Source organism: Necator americanus, chromosome X (genome assembly GCF_031761385.1).
Source record: "Necator americanus strain Aroian chromosome X, whole genome shotgun sequence".
Taxonomy (NCBI): Eukaryota; Metazoa; Nematoda; class Chromadorea; order Rhabditida; family Ancylostomatidae; genus Necator; species Necator americanus.
Window position 1 is genome coordinate 30,864,615 of NC_087376.1, and position 25,203 is coordinate 30,889,817.

The 25,203-nt window shown below is 36.3% G+C and overlaps 2 protein-coding genes across 4 annotated transcripts in view; both read right to left on the bottom strand.

Annotated features, from left to right (window-relative positions):
• Window positions 1–381: 381 nt before the first annotated feature.
• On the bottom strand, window positions 382–20,264 carry RB195_026005 (uncharacterized protein; the record flags this gene model as incomplete). 2 transcript variants are annotated; one of them, XM_064214360.1, is made up of 14 exons in its annotated part: window positions 382–489; window positions 551–649; window positions 1,929–2,058; window positions 2,117–2,166; window positions 8,275–8,361; window positions 10,147–10,303; window positions 12,003–12,150; window positions 12,218–12,290; window positions 12,575–12,675; window positions 12,935–12,998; window positions 13,060–13,227; window positions 13,297–13,367; window positions 13,454–13,466; window positions 20,091–20,264. In XM_064214360.1, the coding sequence occupies 14 exons, from the start codon at window positions 20,262–20,264 to the stop codon at window positions 382–384; spliced, it is 1,443 nt and encodes a 480-aa protein (XP_064070241.1). The 2 variants fall into 2 exon arrangements, with proteins under 2 accessions (XP_064070241.1, XP_013291275.1); XM_013435821.2 differs by lacking the exons at window positions 13,454–13,466; window positions 20,091–20,264 and having other exon boundaries at window positions 13,297–13,443.
• Window positions 20,265–21,598: 1,334 nt separating this feature from the next.
• Window positions 21,599–25,203, bottom strand: part of RB195_026006 (uncharacterized protein) — a gene marked incomplete at both ends in the record, with an annotated part of 30,080 nt that continues 26,475 nt past the window's right edge. For both annotated transcript variants that reach the window (XM_064214363.1, XM_064214361.1), the window contains 6 exons: window positions 21,599–21,838; window positions 21,900–22,027; window positions 23,582–23,726; window positions 23,787–23,912; window positions 23,977–24,154; window positions 25,064–25,189. In XM_064214363.1, coding sequence (XP_064070242.1) covers window positions 21,599–21,838; window positions 21,900–22,027; window positions 23,582–23,726; window positions 23,787–23,912; window positions 23,977–24,154; window positions 25,064–25,189 — 943 coding nt within the window. The remainder of the gene's footprint in view (window positions 21,839–21,899; window positions 22,028–23,581; window positions 23,727–23,786; window positions 23,913–23,976; window positions 24,155–25,063; window positions 25,190–25,203) is intronic.

Below are 25,203 nucleotides of genomic sequence, written 5' to 3' on the forward strand. Positions count from 1 at the left end.
ACAAATGTACGCACGTGAACGTACGTACTACTGACAACAAATACTTAGCTGGTAAATCAACCGGGTTGAATGACTGAAGTGCTAATCCGAAAACAACAAGAATTGAGGGCAAAAAAAAATAATTAGGAACTGTAAGAAGAAGAAGACGAAGAAGAAGAAGAAGTGGAAGAAGAAGAAGAGGAGGATTCTGGAATGATGCCAACATTGGACATCGCTGATTTGACACGTGCTCTGTAGAAATATTCCTGAGAAGTTTCACTGAGAATAAACGTGCATATGTTAGACGAATATATATTTGTGACGTTTTTTACGGATACTATGAACGTCGATAAATACCGTTTTTTTTTCTGGAATTTCACTACTACGAATAAGGATTCTGAATTATGCCAAGCTCAATTTATGATGTGAATCTGAGCTGTTCTGGATGAAATCCATAATATCTGAATAGGAGATGACGGCTTGTGGTCGTCGTTCCACATCGATGATAACCTGAATTTGATCATATATTGTTAGATTAAGGATATCATCCGAAGTTCTTAGGAATACGAACGATTGATTGTCGATCCGTGTTCACCAATGCTGCAATACAATCGAAAACAGTCATCGTTGTCGTCCCATACACTGGTGGACTCATCGAAGCGATTAGGTCCTGAAATTCCTCAAGAATTTGTAAGAGTTGCTGCATCCTGCACCGTCCAAGTTTCTCCAGAGTGGTAATGTAGAGGCTCTCTTTTACTGATTCATTATTATGCGAAATACTTTTCTTATTTGCTTACCTAAACTAAATATGTGTTATGTTTATGCTCATAAGTGTAAGTGATCAAACAAAAGAAACATTTTTTGTCTATTTAAAAAAATAAACCATTTCTTTTTTTTGGCTGTTCAGAAAGAAGAAAAATCACGAGGAAGTGCCCGACTGTAACTTCTTAGCAACTGTTCGCCTGTTTTTATGTGGGACCCCAATTTACGAGTTTACGCCTAGATTAACAACATGATTTGTTCTGCAAAAGATGCGTTAGCACCGTTAAATATTTGAGATATCTGAGAAAAACCCGGCAATTTTCCTATTACTTACAAAGTTTGTCCTCAGATATCTCTTTCAAAACAAGCGCAGCACTTTAAGATCAGCGAATCATGAAATTGACAATCTTGCTTTCTATCCACGAACGTACAGGAATAGGAGTGCAGTTCACCGGTTCACCGGTACGAGCGTGATCACCCTCGATTCCCTTTACCAATCCACAGTAAGGCGTGTGAAACAACATTGTGTGAGAAAGTATCCTCAACGATACAACTTATTACGTGCAATAGAATGAAGACAATCGGCAAAGTATCCGTTATTCCGTTAGGTACATCAGCTTTAGCCGCTTATTTGAGTTATATTAGTTGGATTGCGGAAGCCGGACGACAACAGAGGTATCCGCTTTCTATCGCGTAACGAATTGCATCGTTGGGTAGACCGGATCACACGGCGCTACTCTACGATAGTTTTCTGGATTACTATGGAAAATTGGGGGCGATTACTCTCATACTCGTGCAGTATACTCCAACCTCTATCTACTTGCTGAGGATTTCGAAAATCGTCATCTTCGTGACACACTAATTTTGACTGAAACCTATTTGTAGTCCGAAGTACAACAAATTTTAAGGAACCCAAATAAATTCATGGAACTGCTCGTACACGTAAACATATCTCTGGATGCACGTATCACGTGAATATATCGTGAAATATTAGGTTACAAACTCGTATAATTGTCAAAGTGAATTATTTTTGTTGAAAGAAGTGTAGAAGTAATCCTACACTTACTATTTCAATAACCACCAAATGTTCTCCCTATTCTATTTTGTTTTTGTTTATTTTGTTGATGTTTTTTTTGCTTTTTTGTGGAAAAACGTGATAGAGACTATATGAAGTAATAGAGACTCACCATAATAGGAATATCCAGAATTTCTAAGTAATTGTTCGGATGACGTACCAATTCCAACATAATATCACTTTTTCCTATTACACCAAGTACACGACCACATGAATCCACAACTGGTACGCTCGAGATTTTTCTAGAATGATAAGGAAATTTCGAATTGTTTACAAAGTGTTGTGATATTTGTTGTTTACTTCTCAAGGTATAGTGTGATCGCATCATCGCATGTAGCTGTTTGTGGTACCTGAAATTTGTGGATTTCATTCCCCTAATAGCACTATTTTTACAACTTTTTCGCTTCAATAAGTTTCGTTGAATAATATGCAAAATGATCAATATATCGATCCGACTATTTCACAATCTAAATCGCTGAACAAAAGCAACACATTAGCGATAATAAACAGATAATTTCTCTGTCATCAATGAAGAGGATATTCGTGGAGCGATGTGGTAAGGATCACATATATCCGGATCACATCTGCCTGTCTCGGTATTCCATATGTTTTTCACGTGAAAATCAAGTGGGGATAAATGAAGAGTTCCCCCATATATGTACCAAGTTTTCAATTCTCTCGTTTTGTTTATTAATCGGAGCTGTTGACTGGTGATTTACGATGTTTAGTCGTTGATCGCCTAATCATCAGATCGCTGTTCATGTGGCTTCACGTCTCCGCGTAGAACACAGAATTAAGCAGCATTCCCAAAAGAAATACTGATAATAAGACTCGATAAAAGTAGACCAAGAGTTCCGAAAAAAATAAGTCCGAAATAAACGTTTAAGGAAAAAAATTCTACTTGTTACTTGTCCAATTAAACCATGGAAAAATTTCCAACGAAATAATTTCGATCTCGAAATGGTTTTGTCCATTACAGCACAAAACGTATCCATTTTTACAATATACATAGTTGTCCATTTTAAAATTCTTTTAGAACTTGTAGCTTCAGAAAAATTTACTAAAAGTACTTAAAGGGTTTTCTTTACCCTTAAGACCTCATAGTTTCCATCGAAATGAGTTAAATTGTGTTTCTTTAGCGCTATACATTTAATATTTTTTACAAAAACACAAATGAATACGTATCGCAATCGTCTGTTTTCTTTTGAACAATAAATGCGAAATCTAGTTCTTAGTTTTTTTTTTTCGAGTCACATTATTCGAGGGATTATCCTGTGTTATGTCTTCGAGCAATGTAGTAAACCAGAAGAACAAGTCAGATGTAGAAAGGGACCGATATTAGCGGATAATCATATTATATGTACAGAAATTCTGGATTCAAATACTGGGATTTCGCAGATCTCCCCGAGGTTTACAGATCCTCGTGTGGTCGGAATCGATAATTCTGGTTCAATTGTAGGATTTAGACGGGAAATATCTAGATAACTGGTGAAAATTGTTTTTCTATGTTCAACTTTTTTCAAGTTAATAGTTTTAAAATTTTCTCGACGTCTAAAACTAAATCATTTTTGAGTTCTTGAGAAGAAACTCTGATCCTAGCACATTCCAGGATTTATTGAACATTCCAACTTTTCTCTTTGCTAGAGACCAAGGGTTTTGGCCAAAATAAAAGACAGAAATTACTACATAGATTAGTATAGTCCGTTGGAAATTACAATAGAATATTAGTAGATGGCTGGTTTCAATTTTTCTCTGCTAGAAGAAACTCTTCCAGAGCAATTCAGGAAACAGGCGCTAATGAAATCCAAGAAAGGTGATGGCGGATTTTGAAGTTTCATCGATGCAGTTATACTTTGAGTTTGAGTGTCAGTTTTGTTGAACTAAAGCGAGTAGAGCAGATTTTCTCCTGGTTGATCTCCATGCTCAGCCCCACAACCCTCTCGTTCCCCCCTCGTTTCGACTCTCCCTCTTCGCTATCGATCATTGTGCTGTTGAAGAGGGCAAACGCAATAACAAAACATAGCACTGACTGCGCCTCGCCCCCCATGTGATCGGAGGCGAACGCGAAAGGCCGGCCGGCCGGCGCTCGCTGCAAACGCTGGCCGACCGCCAGCTGGCCGGCCTCGCTCACCGACTCCAAAACAAAAACACACATCGACAACGCGCGATAAACAACCGACAAACAGCGAACGAGCACTAATCGGACCAGAATCCTAATTTTCTGGATATTAGACAGCATACTACTGGTTCGGATGAATCAGAGCACTTACAAAAAGAGGGAGAGGTTTAAGAATCGGACTAGATTCATTTACAACTCAATTGGAGATCGCCCTTAAAAGCTTTCAAAACTTTTACATTTGATCCACGCAACAACAATATGATCCAGAATAATACAGAACAAACCGTATTAAACAATGTCGCACTGTGCGCTCACCTCATTTACTCGACGAAAAACTACGAAATCCGTGAACTACGAGAAGGGCGGGGGAAAAAAGTTATCGCCAGCTATAGCGGATTGATTCTAAGGGACAAGACACAGTATTGATTAGCGGTCACGTTGCAAATCCTGTTAAAACTTCACTATGTTTGTTGATTAACTTCCAAAGGTAACAAGACATGCTGCTATAGTGAGGAAGAATTTTTTTTTAATTTCAGCAATATTTTGTTTTTTTGAAGAGTTTTGTTTCAGATCTTTAAAGGAGATCCTTGCAGAGTCGGACAAGACAAAAAAGATGGAAGAGCAGTTGGAGAAGGTACTGCTAACCCTACTACATTTTAATCATTTCATACTTTCCATAATTTTTTTTTCCTTTTACGAAAGCGAATTCCTTTATCCGACATTAAATTCGCAAAAATATGTAAGGGGTGAAAAGGAAAGGCCGCCGCTGGAAAGGTAGTCACATTTGATCATTCACCTACATTAATTAGAGTAAATGAATAAAGGATTAAAAAAAGTTAAAGGATTAAGTTCCTGGCGTCAGTCAATCCGATTAGGATGCGCCTCCACGTTCACATCAATTCAGAATCGTTTGAGGTTTACGAACGCGTAATTGGCCTATACAATGACTTCTGATGGCTAGCTGATGTGTCAAGTCAGTGCTTTTATCTTCCCAGATAATTCTTATACCAATTTATCGACCGCGGAGGGATGAAGGCTTGGTGAGCACTAGGGCGGATTCGAACCTCCGATCGATCGTGCAGGAAGCGGAACCTCTAACCGCTACGCTACACCCGCCCCAAAATATGTATATGAATATTTAAATTTATCAAGATCAAATTATTCCCGTTAAATCATCTACAGTAATAGCAATGATGTTATTGTTTAAATGTTACGGTACGTGTACAGTATTGTGACGAAGAATAAGCAAAAGACAAAACATTACGCTGATGTATGTACATACATACATATCAACAATGAATCAGCTGGTGGCTCACAAGATGTTTTCCCTCTATGAACTATTTCAATCAAGAGATTCCAGTTTAAAATATAATCTCGAAACGTCATTTATTTTTGCATTTTTTCCCCCTGCTAACCACATAAATTCGTCATCCTATATTTAACTAAATTGTTAGTTCACGGTCAACGCTTCCATAATATTTTGTCCTATAACAAACAATGACAAAATAACGATGGTGCAAAGCTTTCGCTTGCTGAATTCAGCTTATCACGTGCAATTCACATGATTTCTTGGGAAAAAAAGGTCGACTAAGCCGACATTATACGTATAAAATATTCAATAGAATAGGTATAGGATTGAAAAAAGTTCTGCATTCCTAACAGATTGCGAGCTTAAACGTAGAGTCATAATCCGTAAAAAAAACTACAGTTTCCATGAAATGGATAACTAATAAGTTCGTTTATTGAATATGACAGTTTTTTTTTCCTTAAAAAAATAAACTGCTCGTTGGTTAAGCAAATTTGCGTATCTCCCACTAAAAGTAAACGGTTAACATGGAGAAACAAGCGCTTTTTTTCTGGAAACATCTTTATTATGGGGTTCTGATCATTTGAACTAATATCCTATAATATTCATTCTTTTAGTGTTTTGCTGAAATTAGGGTAAATTGAAATTAAATTGCAAAAATATCAAACTACCTGTATTAGTATGATATTTCTGTGAAATCTAGTGGGAATATTCAGGAATATATTACATTTGAATTTAATAAGTTTTATATATATATATATATATCAACAATATAGCCTTGTACTAAACAGTTTTTAAAATACCAACATCTTGTCGGAGCAGCTGAAAACACACCAATTTAAGGAAAATCATTAAATTTTCGTCTGGAAAATCTCAAGAATTCGATTTGACTCTATTGAAACCAGCCATCTACTAATATTTTATTGTAATTTCCAACTGACTATACTAATCTAGTAATTTCTGTCTCTTATTTTGGCCAAAATTCTTGGTCTCTAGCAAGGAGAAAAGTTGGAACGTTCAGTTAATCCTGGAATGAGCTAGGATTAGAGTTTCTTCTCAAGGACTCAAAAACAATGTAATTTTAGATTAGAAGAAAATTGTAGAGCTATTATTTTGAAAAAAAGGTAGTCTTAGAGGCACCAAATTTCACCGGGTATCCAGATATTTCCCCGTTTCAATCGTATAATTGAACCAGAGCTATCGATTCCGACCATACGAGGATCTATAAACCTCGGGGAGATCTGCGAAATCCCAGCAGTTGAGTCCAGAATTTATGTACATATAACATGATTATCCGCTAATATCGGTCCCTTTCTACATCTGACTTGTTCTTCTGGTTTACTACACTGCTCGAAGACATAACACAGGATAATCCCTCGAATAATGTGACTCATATGAGTTAAGCATCAACCTCCGTTTTATTTTGTTATTATCGCTGCGCCTACAGTTATTTTTATCGAATTTAAACACGAAAGGAAGCCATTAAGATGGTTTGCGCGATAAACATAACTACGTATTCACTCAAACGTTTAATTTCGAAAAAAAAAACGTTTAATTTTCAGTGATAACAGATTATAGCAAACTAATTGTATTATTTTACATTTTTTTACAAACAAAAAATATTATATGATAAATTTAGAGAGTTGCTTCTTTTTTGTGTGTAACGTTAACATTATTCTGAAAAAAAATAGACGTATTGTGTTTAAAATAACTGGCTGTATTCTTATCAAATCCCTTTGTTATCATCAGTGTATTGTTCCAAAGAAATGCAAACATGCGCACACAAACACACACACACACGTGAGTAAAGTGTTTTGCAGTAGGCTCCGATCGAAGGTCTTGTTACTTTGTCGGAAAGTTATTTGTGCAACGAAACTTGGCGGTAATGTTTGATCTCGACGATTTTTTGAACTTTAAAACTCGAACTATTGACTCAGTTGAACACCAGATCAGCTCAGAACTCATACAAAAATCTTTGCACTTTTTTCTAATAACATCAAAGACCACGAATAACTCTCCTATTTCTGCCTTTTGACGGTAATATCCATGGGCAAAAAACGAAAAAAAAAACCAAAAATTACTTTACATTCATGCAAGAAATATTTTACTGTTAGTGTAATTTCAGGGGAACACAAAACGAATGGTGAATTTATAAAAACAAAAGTGCAATTCACCATACAAAACAATTCTGTAATGAATTTTATGGAATCCGATTATCTCATAGCACTCATCTGCATACAGAATCTCCTCAATGTTTAGAAAATGACATCATAACATCCCATTGGAATAAATAATGCCTATTCTAGTGAAGCAAATGGCAAAATAAAAAAATAATGGTGGGTGGGATAAAATATCCTCAAAATTCTCCCAACTACTGTTCAAAATAAAATCGAAGTGAAGATATGTGAATAAAAGATTTTTGTAGAGGTGTCCAATGAGAGTCTCTAGGCAATTTTGCCCCAGGGGATTTGTTTGACCTAAAAATGTAACGCTTACTGCGTGCTAGTCAGCGCAAACTTGCAATGCAAAGTGCATAATCATGTACATACACCAAATCTTCCAGAATAGATCTATATTTAGTTACTATTGAGTTATTTAGCAGATATGTACTTAGCTGTTCTCTTTCCTTCCTGAAAAAAAAATATTCCCAAGACTGTTTCTAATAGTTGGAAGAAGTCGATCACGCTCGTTTGTTTTGCATGTTTAAAATTTTACGTTCGGCCAAAAAACAAAGACGTCCGAAAAACGCAAACAAGTCGTAGTTAGGGCAAAGATCGGTGAGAAGTTTGGAATTGTTATCGAATTCGATCAGGTCGAACATAACGCGATCACTAATACTTGATTGGGAGTTTAACGAAGATTTTTTCCGGATATAATAAGATGATGAGATCCATTAACGAGAACGCTCGACTTCACCTCTTCTTCTTATGAGCTTTTCAGCTCACAAAATTATTCAAATTCGAGGATATGTGCACGTGAATTTCGTTTCTGCAGAGTTACATTATTTTTGATTGAATAATTTAGAAAACGTACTGTATACAGTCGACTCCATGTTCCAAGTTTTCGCTCAGAGATCGTCCGTTGCTTGATGTGAGGGCAGAGCGAAGGCTTTGGATCCGACTGCAATGATAAAAAAAATCCGAGCAATTGCTTCAAATTTCAATGGATGAAACTAGTATAGAGGGATTGGAGTAAAAGTTGTTACGTATTTGAAAATTTCCAGGTAAAAGTATCGAACTGTGGATTCTCGTAACGAAATAAAAACTGGATTTGAAAATGAAAAAAAAAAACGTAGAACAATCCCAATTTTTCTAATCTTTCGAAGCTGTAAACAAAATTTTTCTTCTTACATGGTCGATGACACTAATAAAATCTAGTTGTCGAACAAATAAACAGTAAACATTACTAATAAAGTAGTTTTTGGATTTGAAAGCCAATCAACCAGTTTAAAACAAAATTCAATTTGAAATTAAATTTGTTCCTTCAACAATAATTCATTTTTATATTTACTTCTTCTCAAACATTTTTTAAAGAAATCCTTGACAACTTTTCTAAAGCAGCAACATCCATTTTCTCATCTTCTTTTCCTAGAATACAAATAACAAATTAAAATTTATGCTTTTCTGGAAGTACCGCAGAGAACACAGCAAATAGTACATCAAATATAAAAAGCTCTTCCAGGAATGGATTGAAGAAATATTCGTGGATCATTTGTGCATCCTAATCAAGAATCTTATTTCAGTGAAACTTTTCGTTTTACTGCTTCAGATTTCTGAGAAGAGAAAAATGTGGAATCTTTCCGGGAAAGCAGAGATTCTAAGATTATTTTTGATTATTTTGGGATCATTTTTCAAGGAATTATTTTTGCGCTAGTTCAAGAATTTCAAGGAATTATTTTTGCGCTGAGTAAAGTCCAGTTGTAGTTATTTTTTCGTGATTTTTCCTCTCCACTACCACCTTCTGATTAAAAGAAAAAGGAAAACACGTTGGTTACAGCACATATGCATGGCGTTTGACTTCTAAATAATTTTTTTTGTAAAAAAAGAGAAACGCTTTGATATTATCATGTTATTATCCCGCAAAAAACCAGAAAAATACATTTAAATTGTTCTCTTACACAAAAACCACTCGCACACCAAGAAAACATGTTTTTCTTTCTCTCAAGGTGGTAGCACACCCGAGTTTCACAGAGAAAAACAGATGTACGTCTCCCATGACCCAGTAAACTTAGCCGAATGATCATTTCAACTCTGGAATTAACAGATTTAAATCCTGAATATTCGCCTAACTCAGTTTGAAAACTTGGGCTGCAGCAATTTCAGGAAGAAGAAAACTGTGTACATAATTGATCCTCAAGAGCAGTATACCGTTGAAAAAAGAAGTGAATCTAATACTTTTTTAATAATTGCTGCAAATCATGCTCAATTATCTAATTCCCTTGAAGCGAATACACTGAGGGAATAACCTCATGCTAATGAGTCTATGTTCTTTTCTATGCATACTACTTGTTACCACTATGCAAATATTTGATAAATAGGCGCACTACATGATTGTGTACTTAATTTCCGTAAAAATAAAATTTGAATAAACAAAACATCAATTGTGCAATTTTTTTTCGTTGATTGAATCTTGTCCCTTCATTTTATTATTATCTCAGTTTGAAATTCCGACCGAATCTTGATCGTCTAGGAAAAAGCAAAACGATCCATCTTTTTTTTAAAAAAAATTTTCCGACCTCTATCTTTGCTTTTGACCTTTGATTTAACTTCGAACTTCCTTTTATTTTTTTTTCAGCAGGATCCTTCTTGAACAAGCGAAAAATATCCGAAACATCCAGAAAAGCAAATAGTCGAGAACTTTCTGTTAATTTGCATCACGAGGCAATTGCATAAAACACTCACTCACCAATTTCATTATGGTCTCCATGAACACAGTTTTAAGGCTGAGGACGTAGAGGAGGTTCCCCTGCTGCTTCTTGGCATCACCAACAACTTCATCAAAATGTACGATAGGAATTCGATGGATACGATTCAAGCAAATCATCTTCGCTGCATCCCATACACTAGAAAAAAACATTATTTTTAATAAATATTCTGGATTATCCGGAATTAATTACGAGGGCGTTGATTCCATTGAAACAAAAACCTCATTGCACTCTGTTTATCTTGGTATACTTTATAAGGAAATTTCTCATTGTGGCGGAACATTCAGGAACTCGTAAAACCTCCTTAGAAGTGCACGCGCAGCATAAGCACCTCATCGATTTCCATGCTGGTGGTCGCTGTTGATGTGAGCCCTAATGAATGCTATTCTGGGTGGTCTTGCTGCCCGGCTGCCGGTTGTTTTTCTCGATATCCACGGCCATCGTTTGCTGCTGTGTACTGTCAACACACACACGCACACGCATATTCGAATTCCATGAACATACGTTGCAGCAACAATGCTTTATGTGTGCATGTATCCATGTTGATCACATATGTGCACAATTAAAAATAGCCTCTCTGACTTGATTCCCCCCTCGCTCCCTCCCCCTCCCTTCAGTCACTCATCCCTCCATAGAGACACACGAATCACGACAATGAATCTATTCGTTTAAATATCATCGATATCCATAAAGAATCCCTTTAAGTAGTAAAGTAAAGCGGTAAAATGTTCACAGAATAGCAGACGGTCCTATTCATCTAACAGCTAATCCTATACCTGCTTTCTTTCACTAAAATCTATTCATATTCTAAATTTTAGAGTGATTCAAAATCCTCTCTTAACCTTTCTCCTCAGAGGAAAAGGAAGAATGAAATGGAAGATGTAACCTCCACATTCTAAATACTATTTTTCTAAATAAAATTTTATCTACATCTGAGTTCTTCGGATTAGCATAAATCAACAAAATTGCTACAAATCCTCAAAAGCTGAACAAATATGCAGCTATAAAACAGCAAAAATATGAGATATGTCCTCCACTGTTTTAATTAATATTCATCCGAGTCTTATTATAAGAAATAACTTTATATTTTCTTAAACTGGCAACAGTGCAAAAATTATTTTGTTTAACTGTTGACGAAAACAGCAAAAAAGCAGAGAATAGAACGGAAGGTTAGAGGACGCATTACGTCAAATGAATGAAAAAAATGAACAATTTTTTGCCCATGGAGAAAAAAGATGTTTTTTTTAAATTTTAAAGTACTTAATGAAGTCTTCAATAAAACTGATAAAATCAGAACTAAAAACAGCGGAATGACATTGAAGAAAAAAATGACAGAATATGAAATCAACATTTACTCCACTATCAGATGATAGGGAAAATGTCCAACCATACTACTAAAAATTTAAGATTTTCAGATTTTTAAAATTTGCTGAGGAAAAAAGGATAACAATCAAAGAGAAAGGAAAAAAAGGAGATAAAATAAGGATGTCGTCGCAAAAAATGCAGAGGATTTGTGATTTTAGGATTTTTCTGACCTCGTAAATCTTTTTTTTCCGCAGAAAAAAGGACTAAGTATCGCATATGTTCCAGTTTTTTTTTTATCAAGCTCTCTTTCCGCCTTTCCTTTTTCTTTCTTTGTTTTCTTCTCTATTTCTTTTGCTTCTGAATAGGTTATCTAACGATGTTGATTGCAATCGCTAGAAATATAATTCTAGTCTTCACATCATAGCAAATTGCTGCTGCATGAGGTTGAATTGTGTGATCGAGGGGGGACGACCCAAGGATTAGTGGCGATCCATCCGAGTAAACAATCTCTTTGATGAGACTAACAAATTACCTTGTATTCACGTCAGCCGTCACCAGTTGTTTTCGATTATTTGATTTTAAAAATTGTGCAACAGTTTGTTCGGCTACGTTTTGCACTCCTTCGGAAGCCAACACAATAGCTTTCAAGCAATCCGTAACTGTGATTATCCCAAGACCTCCTGCAAAAAAATAACACTAATCATCTGCTTGTTCTATGAGGTTTGCTATAAAACCAAGAGTTTTTACCTCTTACATCTAAATTTGATACAATAGCAACTTGATGACCGCATTGACTGAGAGCTGTCAGCGCTTTATGGATCTGGAAAACGTGTGTGTAGAGCATTGAGTTAGTTTTATATGGGGAAAATCCAATTCTTTCTTTTGTACACGCACCAAATTAGAAATATTTCTCATTCTGTCGCCTAACAAAGGGCAAATAACTACGAGAAACTACTAGAGTCAAATTCCCAAAAATTCTCGCCAGAAAAAAAAATCGATCGGTAATCCAAAGAACAGTGGGCACTGTGCACGTGGCGTGTGGTCGGTCGTTCGCCGTCTAGTTGTAAATAAACAATGACTGGTCGTATAAAATATTATCAACACCTTGAGCTCTCCGTCGATCACAACGACAGCACCATGGGTCGGCTGTAGATCGTAGCATGTGAGCGATTGCATGTAGTGACGATATGGATCGGTGTAGCGATCTGAAATATTTCAAAAATCAACGAGCACCTGATCCTGGACCTTTTTTTTGCGGCATCTTTTTTGCAACGCTTAATCCTCAATCCTGAACATACAGGGGATGAGGGTTCTGCATTAGAGATTATGTCGAAAAGTACGAATTCATGGACAATCGATACTTACTGGTATAACTTTGGAACAATGGAAACGGTAAAATATTACAAAAAGATGTTTTAGATTGACAGTAAGCAAATGTTTTAGAAAAAAAAGAGTGAAACCAACCAAACGCAGCAACGATCTCAAATTTCACATCAGCTTCCATTGACGGACGTAATATAGCGTAGTCCTGGAAGGATGTTTTATTCTCCTCACATTTTATCTGACTTCTAAGCTTGGATTGCACTCACAGCGCTATGAAAAACTTTCTCCGGAACACTCATCCGTCGTTGATAAACGGGTCTTGGCGAGAGTTCATCATCTAAATCATCTGGTGCATCACAAAAGTTCGAATCCGAACTACTCGTTTTCCTGGAGGCATCGCATGTGGACGGTATCGGTACCGTTACCCGATTCGGCTGGAAAAAAAAGTCGCATAATCCACAAAATCCTAAGAGGACGACATAAATTGTTATTCTAGGCCGTACTTTACTCATCATAGTGAATCGTCGACTTTTCACATATTCCTTGAATCCAATCGAATTTCTTCGGGATGAATCTGTGCTGGCATGTGGAGAATCGTAGCCACTTTCGCTATTACAGTACACGTTCAAAGGTTTCGTTGTTTCCAGCATTCCCACTTACCCTTCGTTGTGGCCTGGACAATTACAAATCGTGCAGGAGAATGCAAATGTTTGATAGAAATGTATGCGAGATGAAAAAAAAACGATGTGAAAGGAAATGAGACAACAATTCCCTTTTTGTGAGAAAAATATTTGATTTTCTAGAAGAATGGATACCGCACCAAAGTACAAAGCTTGGAATAGGACGACAATTTAGGATTTGTCAACAATGGTAACTCATGCAGCCTGAATTACTAAACACTAATCGCATTTTTCGTCCCCTGATATGTCCAGACACGAGGTGCACACGCAGTGATACGATGAAAAAGAGGAGCAACATGAAGATCGAGGTGCAAAAGATGGATAGATGCACTATTTCAAGTATCCCTCCGCAAAACAAAAGAAATCCTCCAAAAGATACAAAAATAATTCGTTGCACGCCATAGCGATAAATAATCCCCGATATCGCTAGTTTATCCGGATAATTACCATTAAAAATCAGTACAAATACGTTACGAAAATATTCGACATGCAAAAAGATGAATCCATGATTTGAATAGAAATAAGAAAAATGAATAAATCAGGGATTTGTAGTAGAGAACGGGCAGAATTGATAGTAATGAGGGACGAGGACGAATCAGGATAAATCCAGCCGCTACGAATATCTAATTTTCGCTAGCTGAACACGATTTTTGCGTATAAAAGTGTGTGTAGATGTCTGTCTATATGTGTGTGTATGTGTACGTATGTGTTTACGTGTGTATGTGTGTATGTATGTATGTATGTATGTATGTATGTGTGTGCATGTTTTGGCACTGTGCTGCTGGTGTTGCGGCGATGTAGGCCGATGGGCGGAGCGTAAGGCGCGTGAGAAAGCGCATCGCTCCACACGTGAGAATTATGCAGAAAACAAACAAGATTGTAAACAAACTATCCGAAAGAAATAAAAAAAAAATGAATCCTTGAGAAATTCATTGAGAATCCTCACATTATCGATAAAATGAACGGTATCAGTGGAGATAAGCAACGATCAACTGACGGCCGACTCAGCGTTTGTTACGATGAAATATGAAACTCCGTATATACACACACAACCATATGTTACCGTTTTTTTTTTCTTCGTTATTATTCACGATTATATATCAGTGTTAAAAATAGCTACAAGCTCTAAGTGCTGTCAATAAATGCGAATTATCTCGACTAGCACAAATGGAATCAGCTTAAATGGAGAAAAAATCGCACAAGAAATTTTTTCTTCTTAATCCATCCTATTTCAAATAAAATCCATTTCAATGATAAAACTCGTGTTCACTCATCAGAGACCACTTGTTGCTATTCTCATCCAAAGTACAGTAATGCAAAGTTAACCGGCCTAAAACCAACGCAATCCACTTCTTTTTTTAGTTCAGGAACAATTGATCGAAAAAAATGAGAAACGTTTAAAAATCCTTCATGTTATTTCATTGCACATAATACGACTAAAAACATCAATTGCTTTCAAACGTCCAAATCAAAAACCACGTTATAGATCCATTTAAAGTAAAAAAAACCGATCCATAACGCTCCGAAAATGCTAAAATGCTGTTCCATATTTGTGTGAAGCATTATTTCCTACATTTTCTCTTGCCATACTGCTTAAAAACGTTTTGAATGCTCTGAATGCATGGATTTTAGAAAAAAAATGGTCGGCTGGCGTTAAGAATGTTGTGCTAAATTTGTTCCTAGAACAGCATTTTGTGTGGACAACATGATGCATTTCTGGACTGTTCTGCTGTACTCCTGAATCTATAAAATCCGAAAAATCCATGTACGAAATGACGAAAAAAAATGCTGAAAAAGATCAATAATGGTAGCTCTACATACGATAAATATTTTCCCTTAAATGATGTTAAATCAATTTATAAAGTATTCTTATTTATTGTTGTTGCTATTTTTGTTTTTGTTATTTTAGTTAAAATTTTGCTTGCAAGACTCGCTGCAAAAGTAGAATAGAATAGAGGCGCTGCAGAAAAACCTGCTAAGAATTTCCCAAAAAAACCCCGTAGGCTTACTTTATTAAATAAGGCCGAGGACCATTTTTGAAAACTTATTGGATTTCGTGTTTGCAGAAGGTTTTTTTTGTACCAGTAAGTCAACCGTGAGGCTTTCATTAGTAACACAACCTTCATATTGCACTTTTTTCTAGGAAATAGTGTACAGGTCGCAAATTTGACATTTCCGTTAGTAGATCCTAGGGAGAATTGAAATATTAAGGATAATGTGTAACGTACTAATAATTCCGTGTTACACAATTGCAAAAAAAGACAAGCATAATTCTCAGACCAACAACTCAAACTTAAGGCTAAATTTACTGTTTAATTTTTTTTTTTTTTTTTTGAAATTGTCGTTTCAAAAATAAATTTTCTGGCGGAGTGCTTCTAAAAAAAAGAACAGCGCACTGTTGCAGACCAAAATTAAAAGTGGTCACTGATCATTGGACAAAAAAGTACTTTTTAAAAATTTTCGACAGCATACATCATAGATCTAGTAGATCTAGTGGATTTGTTCACCAAAATGGATTTAGGGATTTTCATTGGAGCCGTACCGGTTTAAATCAAAAATGCAACGATAACAGATGTTAAAACCACTGATCACAACGGAAACTAAGACCAAACAAAAGGTCAAGTTCGTCAGAAAAAAGCGAAAACAATGTTGACACTGGCGTAGAAGAATCACCTTCAAACAGACGGCAAATCCAAGAATAAGAAGAAAAAAACTGTCACGAGGGTGGACACGATCGAAGGCAATCGCAGTTCGATCGACAACCATCAGCGAAAAAAAAAACAACTACCGACTGGTTTAGTTTAAAATGATCGAATTTATCTTTTGGAGAGTTGTGAAAAGTCAGAAAAGTACATACGTGTGTGGGTTTATGTGTACAATCCTTATGTCCAAGCGTAGCTATGGATATAAGAGTACGTATATGAGGAAATACCTGGAATGTTCCCATATTTTAAAAGGAGAAACATACTTGAAATCAACCTACTATGATATAATTAGTTTTTGTTTTTTTTTTGTGCCGATTAAATATTTTTCAAAACCCATCCTAGATTCCACGAAATCATCGATTTTTTTGGCATCGATTGGATTCAAAACACTATGTAACTCGTCGGCTTAGGTCCGCATCCAACTCACTCAACTCTTGCACCTTTTTTCTCAATAATCGAATAGCAGGAGCAAAATTCACCTCTACCACTATCACATCTTTCCGGCTCCAGATTTATGGATAACAAATAGAATCCATTCAAATGACTTCACTTATAAATTACTGTCTCTTCGAAGGGTTCCTCATTCTTTCTTCTAATCCTCGCATCAATTTCAACGCAAAAATTTGAAAAATATCTATCGGTCACATTCGTTCCTTAAGATACCTTTAAACTAGAGGGGGACTTTCGGGATTTATATGAAATGGGAAAAATATATTGCAAATTATTTCTATAAACGCCATTGTTCCATCGCCATAGACCTCCATATTTCCTAAATGAAATGATTCTACAGAATTCATGGATTCAACTAGGAATATAATAATTAACATTCACATTATTTACACTAGAAAGGTGATTTGCTATTCTAAATTATATTCTTTTGCCTAGAAACATGATATTTTCAATCGATGGATTTAAATAATACATTAACACCTGAAAATAATATACCACAAATATCAAGTAGAATTTCCTAGCATGTCTTATATTTTCCCTCAAATATCACTTCAAAATAATTAATATTATGAGTTGAGAGGTTCATTTTGTGAATTTTATTCCAGAATTCCTTCATAACATTCAGGGTTCACAACAAATTTGTGAACGAAAATTAAAACGATCACTAATCGCATAAAGGTGGATTAAACTCGGGATGAACGCGTGAAAAGATCTCTATTGCTCTTGCTATGAATTCCCCTGATGTTTCCGGAATAAAACAGGTTTGAACGTGAAATAAGCTTACCTTTGTTTATTTACATAAATTTTGCAAAATGATTCATATTAATATCCATAACCACATACAATAATGTACCTCTTTCATTTTACAGAACGTCAGAAAATCTTTTCCTCTGGATTTTGTTTTTTTTTGTTTTCAATCGGACGTTATAAAAAGGTTTTTAAAGAAAAGAAAACAAAAGAGTTTCTAAGTCCAGCTGGTCATAACATTTTGACTCATGTGAGTAGAGCAAATAGCAATCGTCTAACGTCAATAAATTGTCTCCGCAAATCCAGGCGTTACGAAAACAAGTTTGAAATGCAATTAATACTTTCAATGCGACAACGCGCATGTTTTCACCGTTATCCTCTGAAAATCCTGAAAAATTCTCATCAACAGAAACTCTGATTGATAACTGACGTTGTTTTACAGTTTGAACAGGTGGCAAGAATTCGTTTGAGAAGATGTTAGAAAATCCGCTGCAAAAAAAAGCCAGCAGGAATCCTACACAAAGCCGTGGAATCAATAAGTTAATTCCACAAGGATTCGCTAGTATACACGAATAGGTATGGATCGAAATTCATCGCAATGTTCATGGATGAAATTGTGATGATGAGATGATCATAGTTGGATGAAATCCAGAAATACCTCCTACATTCCCAGCAACACATGTGCACAATAATAGTCGATACAGAAATGGAATGTTGATTACAGCAAGGAACCCGTGCGGAGGAGCATGGACAAAACAACCCCATATACTCGAGGTAAAGAACTGTGGGCGTGGCGAGTGTATTTACTCCGAAAAGTACAACCTCACGTTGAGTGACTGGAAAACGCACGAGTTATTGCAAAAAACGGCCATAAAAAAATCCACAAAAAAAAACATAGACATTGTCTCAAGAACCTGCCGTAAATTTTAAGATGGACGTAATCTAGACGATCACAAAATGATTGGCGATATTATCTAAGCAGTGTATTCACAAAGGAAGCTTTCACAAGTTCTCTAAGCATTAAAAAAAATCTCTGTTAGATCTTTTCCAGAGATAAACTACTCATAGGACGGTAATCACGGGTGAAACCAAACAAATGTATAAACATGTGCACAAAGGAATTGTTTACGACCAATCAGTGTGCATTGTTTTCGTCGTTTTGTTTTTTGTTTTCGGAAGGATTTGTAATTGACGGGAAAATTTGCCAACAGAAATAACTCGCGTATGAAATCTCTTACAAAAGAGTTTATTTGTACAAAAATATGTAAAGTATGACACTTGGAAATTAATGTGCACTCGAAAAAATTGATATTTTCTGGCTAAAAATCTACTATTACAGCAAATCTTTCTTAATGTTAAGAATGCAAAGCTGCAAAGAACCATCAACACAGAAAACCGATTGGAACTCTCTGAAAACTCATGCGATAGTGGAGAGGAAAGAAGTTGAGGGAATCGCGGGAGTTACCCGTCTTACTTGATATATGCTGAGGCATGAGCCCTTTAGTCACGCGATTCCGTCGACAACAACGAGCCGTTAGCAAAAGATTGAAACTGATTGACGGGTTCGGGTCAAAACAAACATTCTAAGGATGCAATTCTTTGGATAAACAACAACGCGGACCGTTTAACTTGTTGGAGAAAGAGGAATAAAAAGACCTAGGATATTCTCAATGCGATGAACCACAAGTGAAGTGAAAGACGTCGGAGGATTGAAAACCCTATAGGATTGGATAGATGAGAGTATGGGTAATTTCATCCGGAGAGCGGAGCTATTCAGTCGAGATTTTCTCAACGATATACATAGATTCTTTTCAGTTCAAAAAAAAAAGATGATGATTGAAAGACCTCCAAAAGAGATCGCGGATCTTCCCATACATCATTCCTCTGAAGATCTTTGCAAAAACTTGTTGAAAGTGAATTGGTGGTGACAGAAAGTGAGTATTAAAAACCTCGCTTCAAATAATAATTGAAATAAATTACAAACAAAATAACGTAATAAAATAAAACAAGTAAAACGAAATAAAGTCAGATAATTATAATAGGATGTGCTTGATTTCAAAGGATTCACGGATATCTGCTTGAGGATTTCGCGATGAGAACGCCTATGCAAAAGGAAAAAACACTTTAAGAAACCGTCTTAATTCGCCTATACAAATCTGTTTATTACTGGAAACACTTAAGAGTTGTGCATAGGCAACGTCAATCCTAACGAGTAAACAAAAGGGCAATCCACAGGATAGTGGAGATATGTGACAACTATCGACTCGAGTATTCGACCACCAAATGCCAGGGTTTTCGAAAAATGTTGAGTTGATTAAATGGTATTCGAGTATCAATCGAGTACCGAACTTCGAAATGAAACTCTGTGGATTCGACTGCTCAAATGTTGGGAGCAATGAATCCACGACCATTCGAATATTCGGATAGTCGATTTTTTTCACGACTTCATTCGAATTCAGACATTTGTTCCCAATTAAATCGCTGAGAAGATAGAACAGTAAATTCTGAGTGAGGTTAGATATGTTTATATGCATTCTGCGTAAATATGTATGCTTACACATCATTGAACTAGAGACGATCTCTCGGATAACAAATGGGCAGTTCCAGAAAAGAAAGAAGATTTGAAGAGATTCACGTTATCAATTTTTCTGACTAAAATCACAAACAGAACTGAACGTAAATACTGTTAAATACTGCTACATACTAAATACTCACGTAAATATTGTCCAGATTATCCACGTACATCGTTCGTAGGTGGTCGTGGTCCTTAGCCAATATGACGTCCACATCCAAATCCATCGCACCAGGATCAATACAGCAGCAACTGTGGTCCATTGATATCGAACCGAGCGAATGTAGATCAAGATCAACAAGTTGATCCTCGATCATTTGTGAACCCACCCAGGAGCAGTAAGGAATCTTCTATGTAAAAGAGAAATGAGAAAGGTAACCACATTTTAGCTTAAGTAATTTTCAATATTCTTGTTTTTACCAAAACCAAAGTGAGTATCCAGGAACGATTCCAAGTACCTCGTTCGAGCACTGTTCGATTAGACCAACAAGGCAATTTTTGTCTCGCAATTCGCTATGCTCACATCCGTAGCAAATAATTAATTCGAATTTATAAATCCACAGTTCATTCCTGAACTAAGTATTTGAGGTAGAACCTATATCCAGCCCATTTCCTATTCCTTATATTTTCTACTCAAATCTGGAGAGCTTCGAAACGACGATAAGAAACATTGCCAATCGTTGAGTTCCGAATTGTTTCGCCTTGGGAATAGATGGATGTTTTTTTTTTTGAGGCGCTGAGGAAGAGGAAAATCCCTTGCAAAGACAATACATTGGTGAATAAATAGTTAAGCTGCAATTTTGGTCCTTGTTTTTGTTTCCTCGAAAAACTGGTAAAAGATTTGTCATCTTAACAAAGGAATACTGCTAGAAGTTCTTGCGAAGAAAAAAAACGAAACAGAAAAGACTCGTTGGTCTCCTAAAGAATCCTAAAAGTAAAATGCGGCAGCGATTCCTCATTTTAAAAAAAAAAACTACAGAAAAAAGGTAGTAAGAAAATGTTGAGGATGGATGAATTACCTCTTGTACGTTTCTTTTAACTTAAAAAAAAAGAGAAGAATACTACTTCAAAGAGGTCTTGACTAAACTCCGATAGCGTAGTCCTTCAACAAATTCTGGATCTTTTCACGGAACATACATAATCTATGTACACCATCTTCCTGTCTTCTAAGAGAGACCTAAGGGAATTGTACAGAAGGCTTTCCTTGGATATTCCCTTTTTTCTTCACACAGAGTACGTATTCCATTCTCTACACAAAACAAATCCGAAGAAAATAAACTTCTCCGCTCAATTTGTTTCTATATATAAATAAATATAGTGTGTAACAAAAAACACTCCTTTTTTATTCTATATTATGTTACTCGTAGTACTATTAATACAACAGAACGATTAATTTTTTATGGATACCACATCCAAGATAATGGTAAAATGTAAAATGACAAATTCTAAATATTATAAATGGTAAATAGGAGCATAATATATATAATAAATATTAGGCAAGAGCTCTATAACAAAGAAAAGGAAATCATTTGCCAATGAACGTTTTACAAGGAAGCTTCCAGAAAAAATGGAGCCGGTTATTCTTGATGTAACATAGTGTTGAAACGACTACATCATACAGATAGATTCGATCTAATCAAGCTTATCTGGACTACTTTAGAAGAAACTTTGGTGGTTGAAATGGTTTAATTTGTGAATAGTAATCGAGAAGGAAATCTCGCGTTTCCGTGTCCACCGGAGAACCGTTGGCGGTGCAGTTCGGGCACAAGAAATGTGCTGGGAATTGCAATTTCGGGAATTGTGGATCCTCAGTGTCACGACCTTGTAGACGAGCATTCACAATGTTATGTGCTCGCCACAGGTACATGAACACATCTTCGGGTGTTTTCACCTTTAAGTAAAGTAAATTAGATCAGATGATACCTAGTAAATACATGAAATATTGCACTTACTTGTACTTCCATAGGGAATGTGCCGGTGGTCATTTTCAGGAAATGTTCGCGACAATGCATGCATCCGAAAAATGAAACAACCCAAGCACGGATTGCTTGCAGTGGAGTGAGAGGTTTAAAGTCATCCACTGAAAAAGTTTTCAAGAGTATTTGAGGTGATGGGTTTTCAGTCTGAGCTACAGAGCGAAGGCAGAGTGTCAGAAAGTAGGTAATTCAGTAGGAGTTATCAAAAATCCAAGCACTATAGGTTACAATTCAACTCTTCTATGATTTCAGAACGAAATTTTAAATTTGAAATTGTACCCTGATTCCAAAAAAATGAAAAAGACGAAAATTGAAGATATTTTGTAGTAGAATTTCTGTCTAAATCCCACGCTTTACATTATATTTTCCTTTTTAACATTGTAGCATATATTTGGACCCAAATAGTATTTTATCGCGGAAGCGCAATCCTGATTGACAAAAATTAGAAATGTAAATGGATGTAATTGCCATGTAATTTAAATTTGACTTCTTCAGTGGCTTTTCCGCCGTACCTGCAGACCAAATGCCGAGAGCACTTCCCGGAAAGAACAGAACTGCGTGGATGCAGCTGTCCCGACTGTCACTCCGCCCCTCCAGGGCTATGATCTGTTTTTTTTTTCGCTACTCTCTTTAACGACCAGGGGGTTCGAAATAACATGAAAGCACAAATCGTAAAGTTCGATCAAACAGGATGTTGTGGGGAATCCCATGGGATCAAAATAGAAAGTTCAATCAGATGAGAAGTCAACGAGGAAAACCAGCCGACGTTCCCACAGCACTTAACAATGGAAGTAGTCAGGAAGAGAGGTATACAAGCGGAGGATCGACATCGCTTCCTCGGACGTCAAATGCCATTAAAGGCATCACCCCACGAACCTGCGGTGGTACGGATTTCAGGTGCAGTTTTCGTATACGACATATTAGATTATGGAGAGGGGGGTGATTCCGTTCATTTCTTCCTAATTCCCGTAAAAAAACGGCCCGGAAGATGCGGCGCATGCACAAAGCTGGCGCGCTCCAATCGAACTCGTTGTAGAAGATAGCGCGCCGGAACGCTCCAAGCCGTATCTTCCGGGCCATTTTTTACGGCAATTAGGAAGAAATGGACGGAATCACCCTCCTCTCCATAGTCTCCCATCCCGTATACGAATACTCCACCTGAAATTCGTTCCACCTCAGATTCGTGGGGTGATGTCTGAATTGTCTTTCTTTTGTATTTATGTGCCTTGAATGGTACGGATGTACAAAATTTTTGTATCGCATTGTATGTGCTCCAGCTGACGTTAATAAGTGAGCCTCTTTCCTGCTAACTTTGGTCATATTCCCTGAGCATGAAACATGAATGATGTTAACCTCCTTAAGTTCCTTTACTTCATATCTATTCCTCCACGTTGTATCATCCAGATAACCATATTTTTCGTGTGATTCTTTGAGTCGTTGATCAACGAATCGCCTTTAATGTATCTCTACATACTTTTCTCTATATATGTGTACATGCACCTAGGTTTAATTACATACTCAAATTTGAGGTACTAAATCTCTAACATAACTGTGTGCTGTGGTGTACGGGGCAAGAACTCACACACAAGACCCACGTGGCAAAGTATATCGAGCAACTCAACCTGAATACCCGCTTGTGCTTATTCCGGGAAACTTACAGTGTTCCTCAGCCTGTTTATATGCAGAAACCGTCAAAGCATGGAAAGTAACCCATAATCCACAAGTATATCCTCGATACTGTCCACTAGAACCGCGACAATGTTCCCAATCTGAGTTCACTGCGAAGGGATTTCCAGCAGCTTCCTGGATATTCGGACATTATTGACTGGTCAACATTCTCGCATTCAATAGACTGGATTCCACCTCAGCCGCTATGAATTCTCGTTGCCATTCCTCAGGTGAAATCGTGCTGTCCAGTCCACGATTCTCGAGGAAATCTCGAAGCCGTGCAAACACTTTGACAGCACGTGTCGAACGGTCCAGAACAGTCTGAAATATCTCAAAATATTTGCAAATAGGAGTGGTAAATGCGCTATCTGTCAGGAACACTCACATTGTTTCCATATGTTGTGGAGACCGGGAAATGATCAGCAAGAAGATTAACGAATGCATGTAATGCTGTAAGATTGGAACCGGTGAGCGGCGCATTCGTTCTGGATGTTTCTCGGAATAATGCGTATCGCATAGCCTTGAGCATGTCAACTTCAGAAGCGAAGAATAGAGCACGACATCTGAAAAGGAGATTCTAGAACACAAAATCTTTGCGAACGTTTTTTTTTATTTCCAAAATTGTGAAAATATTTAGCAAAAAGCGAAAGGATAAAAAGTTGGACGAAGATAAAGAACCGGGATGAAAAAAAAATCCACACGTTAATATTCCAGGATTCTTAAAAGCGATTACTTCCATCAGTTGTCAAGCAAACTAAGAAATTGAAACACATAAAAATGTAATCTCATTTATGATAAACAGACATAGAAATAATCATTTTACTTGTAAGCTGCAAGGATATTAGGAATAGGAACCGAGGAATCATAAAATATACAAGCCATAAATATATTTTTATGACATACAGTAATCATAATATCATAAATACATTTTTATGATATACAATTAAAAAAACCATCATTTTTTTATTGTATATCATAAAATGTTTGTAAAATCATAAAATATGAAAGTAAAATAAATGTATATCATATAAATACAATAATATATAGTAAAATATATATAATATTGTATTTCATAAAAAATAATATGCAATAAAAATATAGATAGATAGATATACAATGAAAAAACGGTAAAAACCTTACTTTATACATAACTAACTTGTCATTCCATGACTAAGATCATTTTTTGCATTAGGAATGAACTCTTTTTGTCCGGATTTTTTCCACGAGTGAAAAAATGATTATGAAGCCCAAAAACAACCAAATTATAGTTTTTTATACCGCTTTCTCAGAATAGAACCATAAAAGCTTCCTAATTTTCATAAACAACACTACTTGAGTAGTGACAATATTGTATATAAGTCTTCTACATATGTATCCATATAAAGTCCTAACTGGTTCAGATGAAAACCATCAACCATTAGTATTCTATACGTATGTGAAGAAACATGCAAACACCTGCCCTTAATACCCACTTTTCCGGATCGGAGTCGCATGGATTGGTCTTGTTTTTGCGGCTATGAAACTGAACCACCTGTCGAGAAGGATCGCTTTCATTACTAAGGAAGTTCTCCAATTCAGTTAGAAGAAGTCGTCGTAGCCTGCAGAGATATGA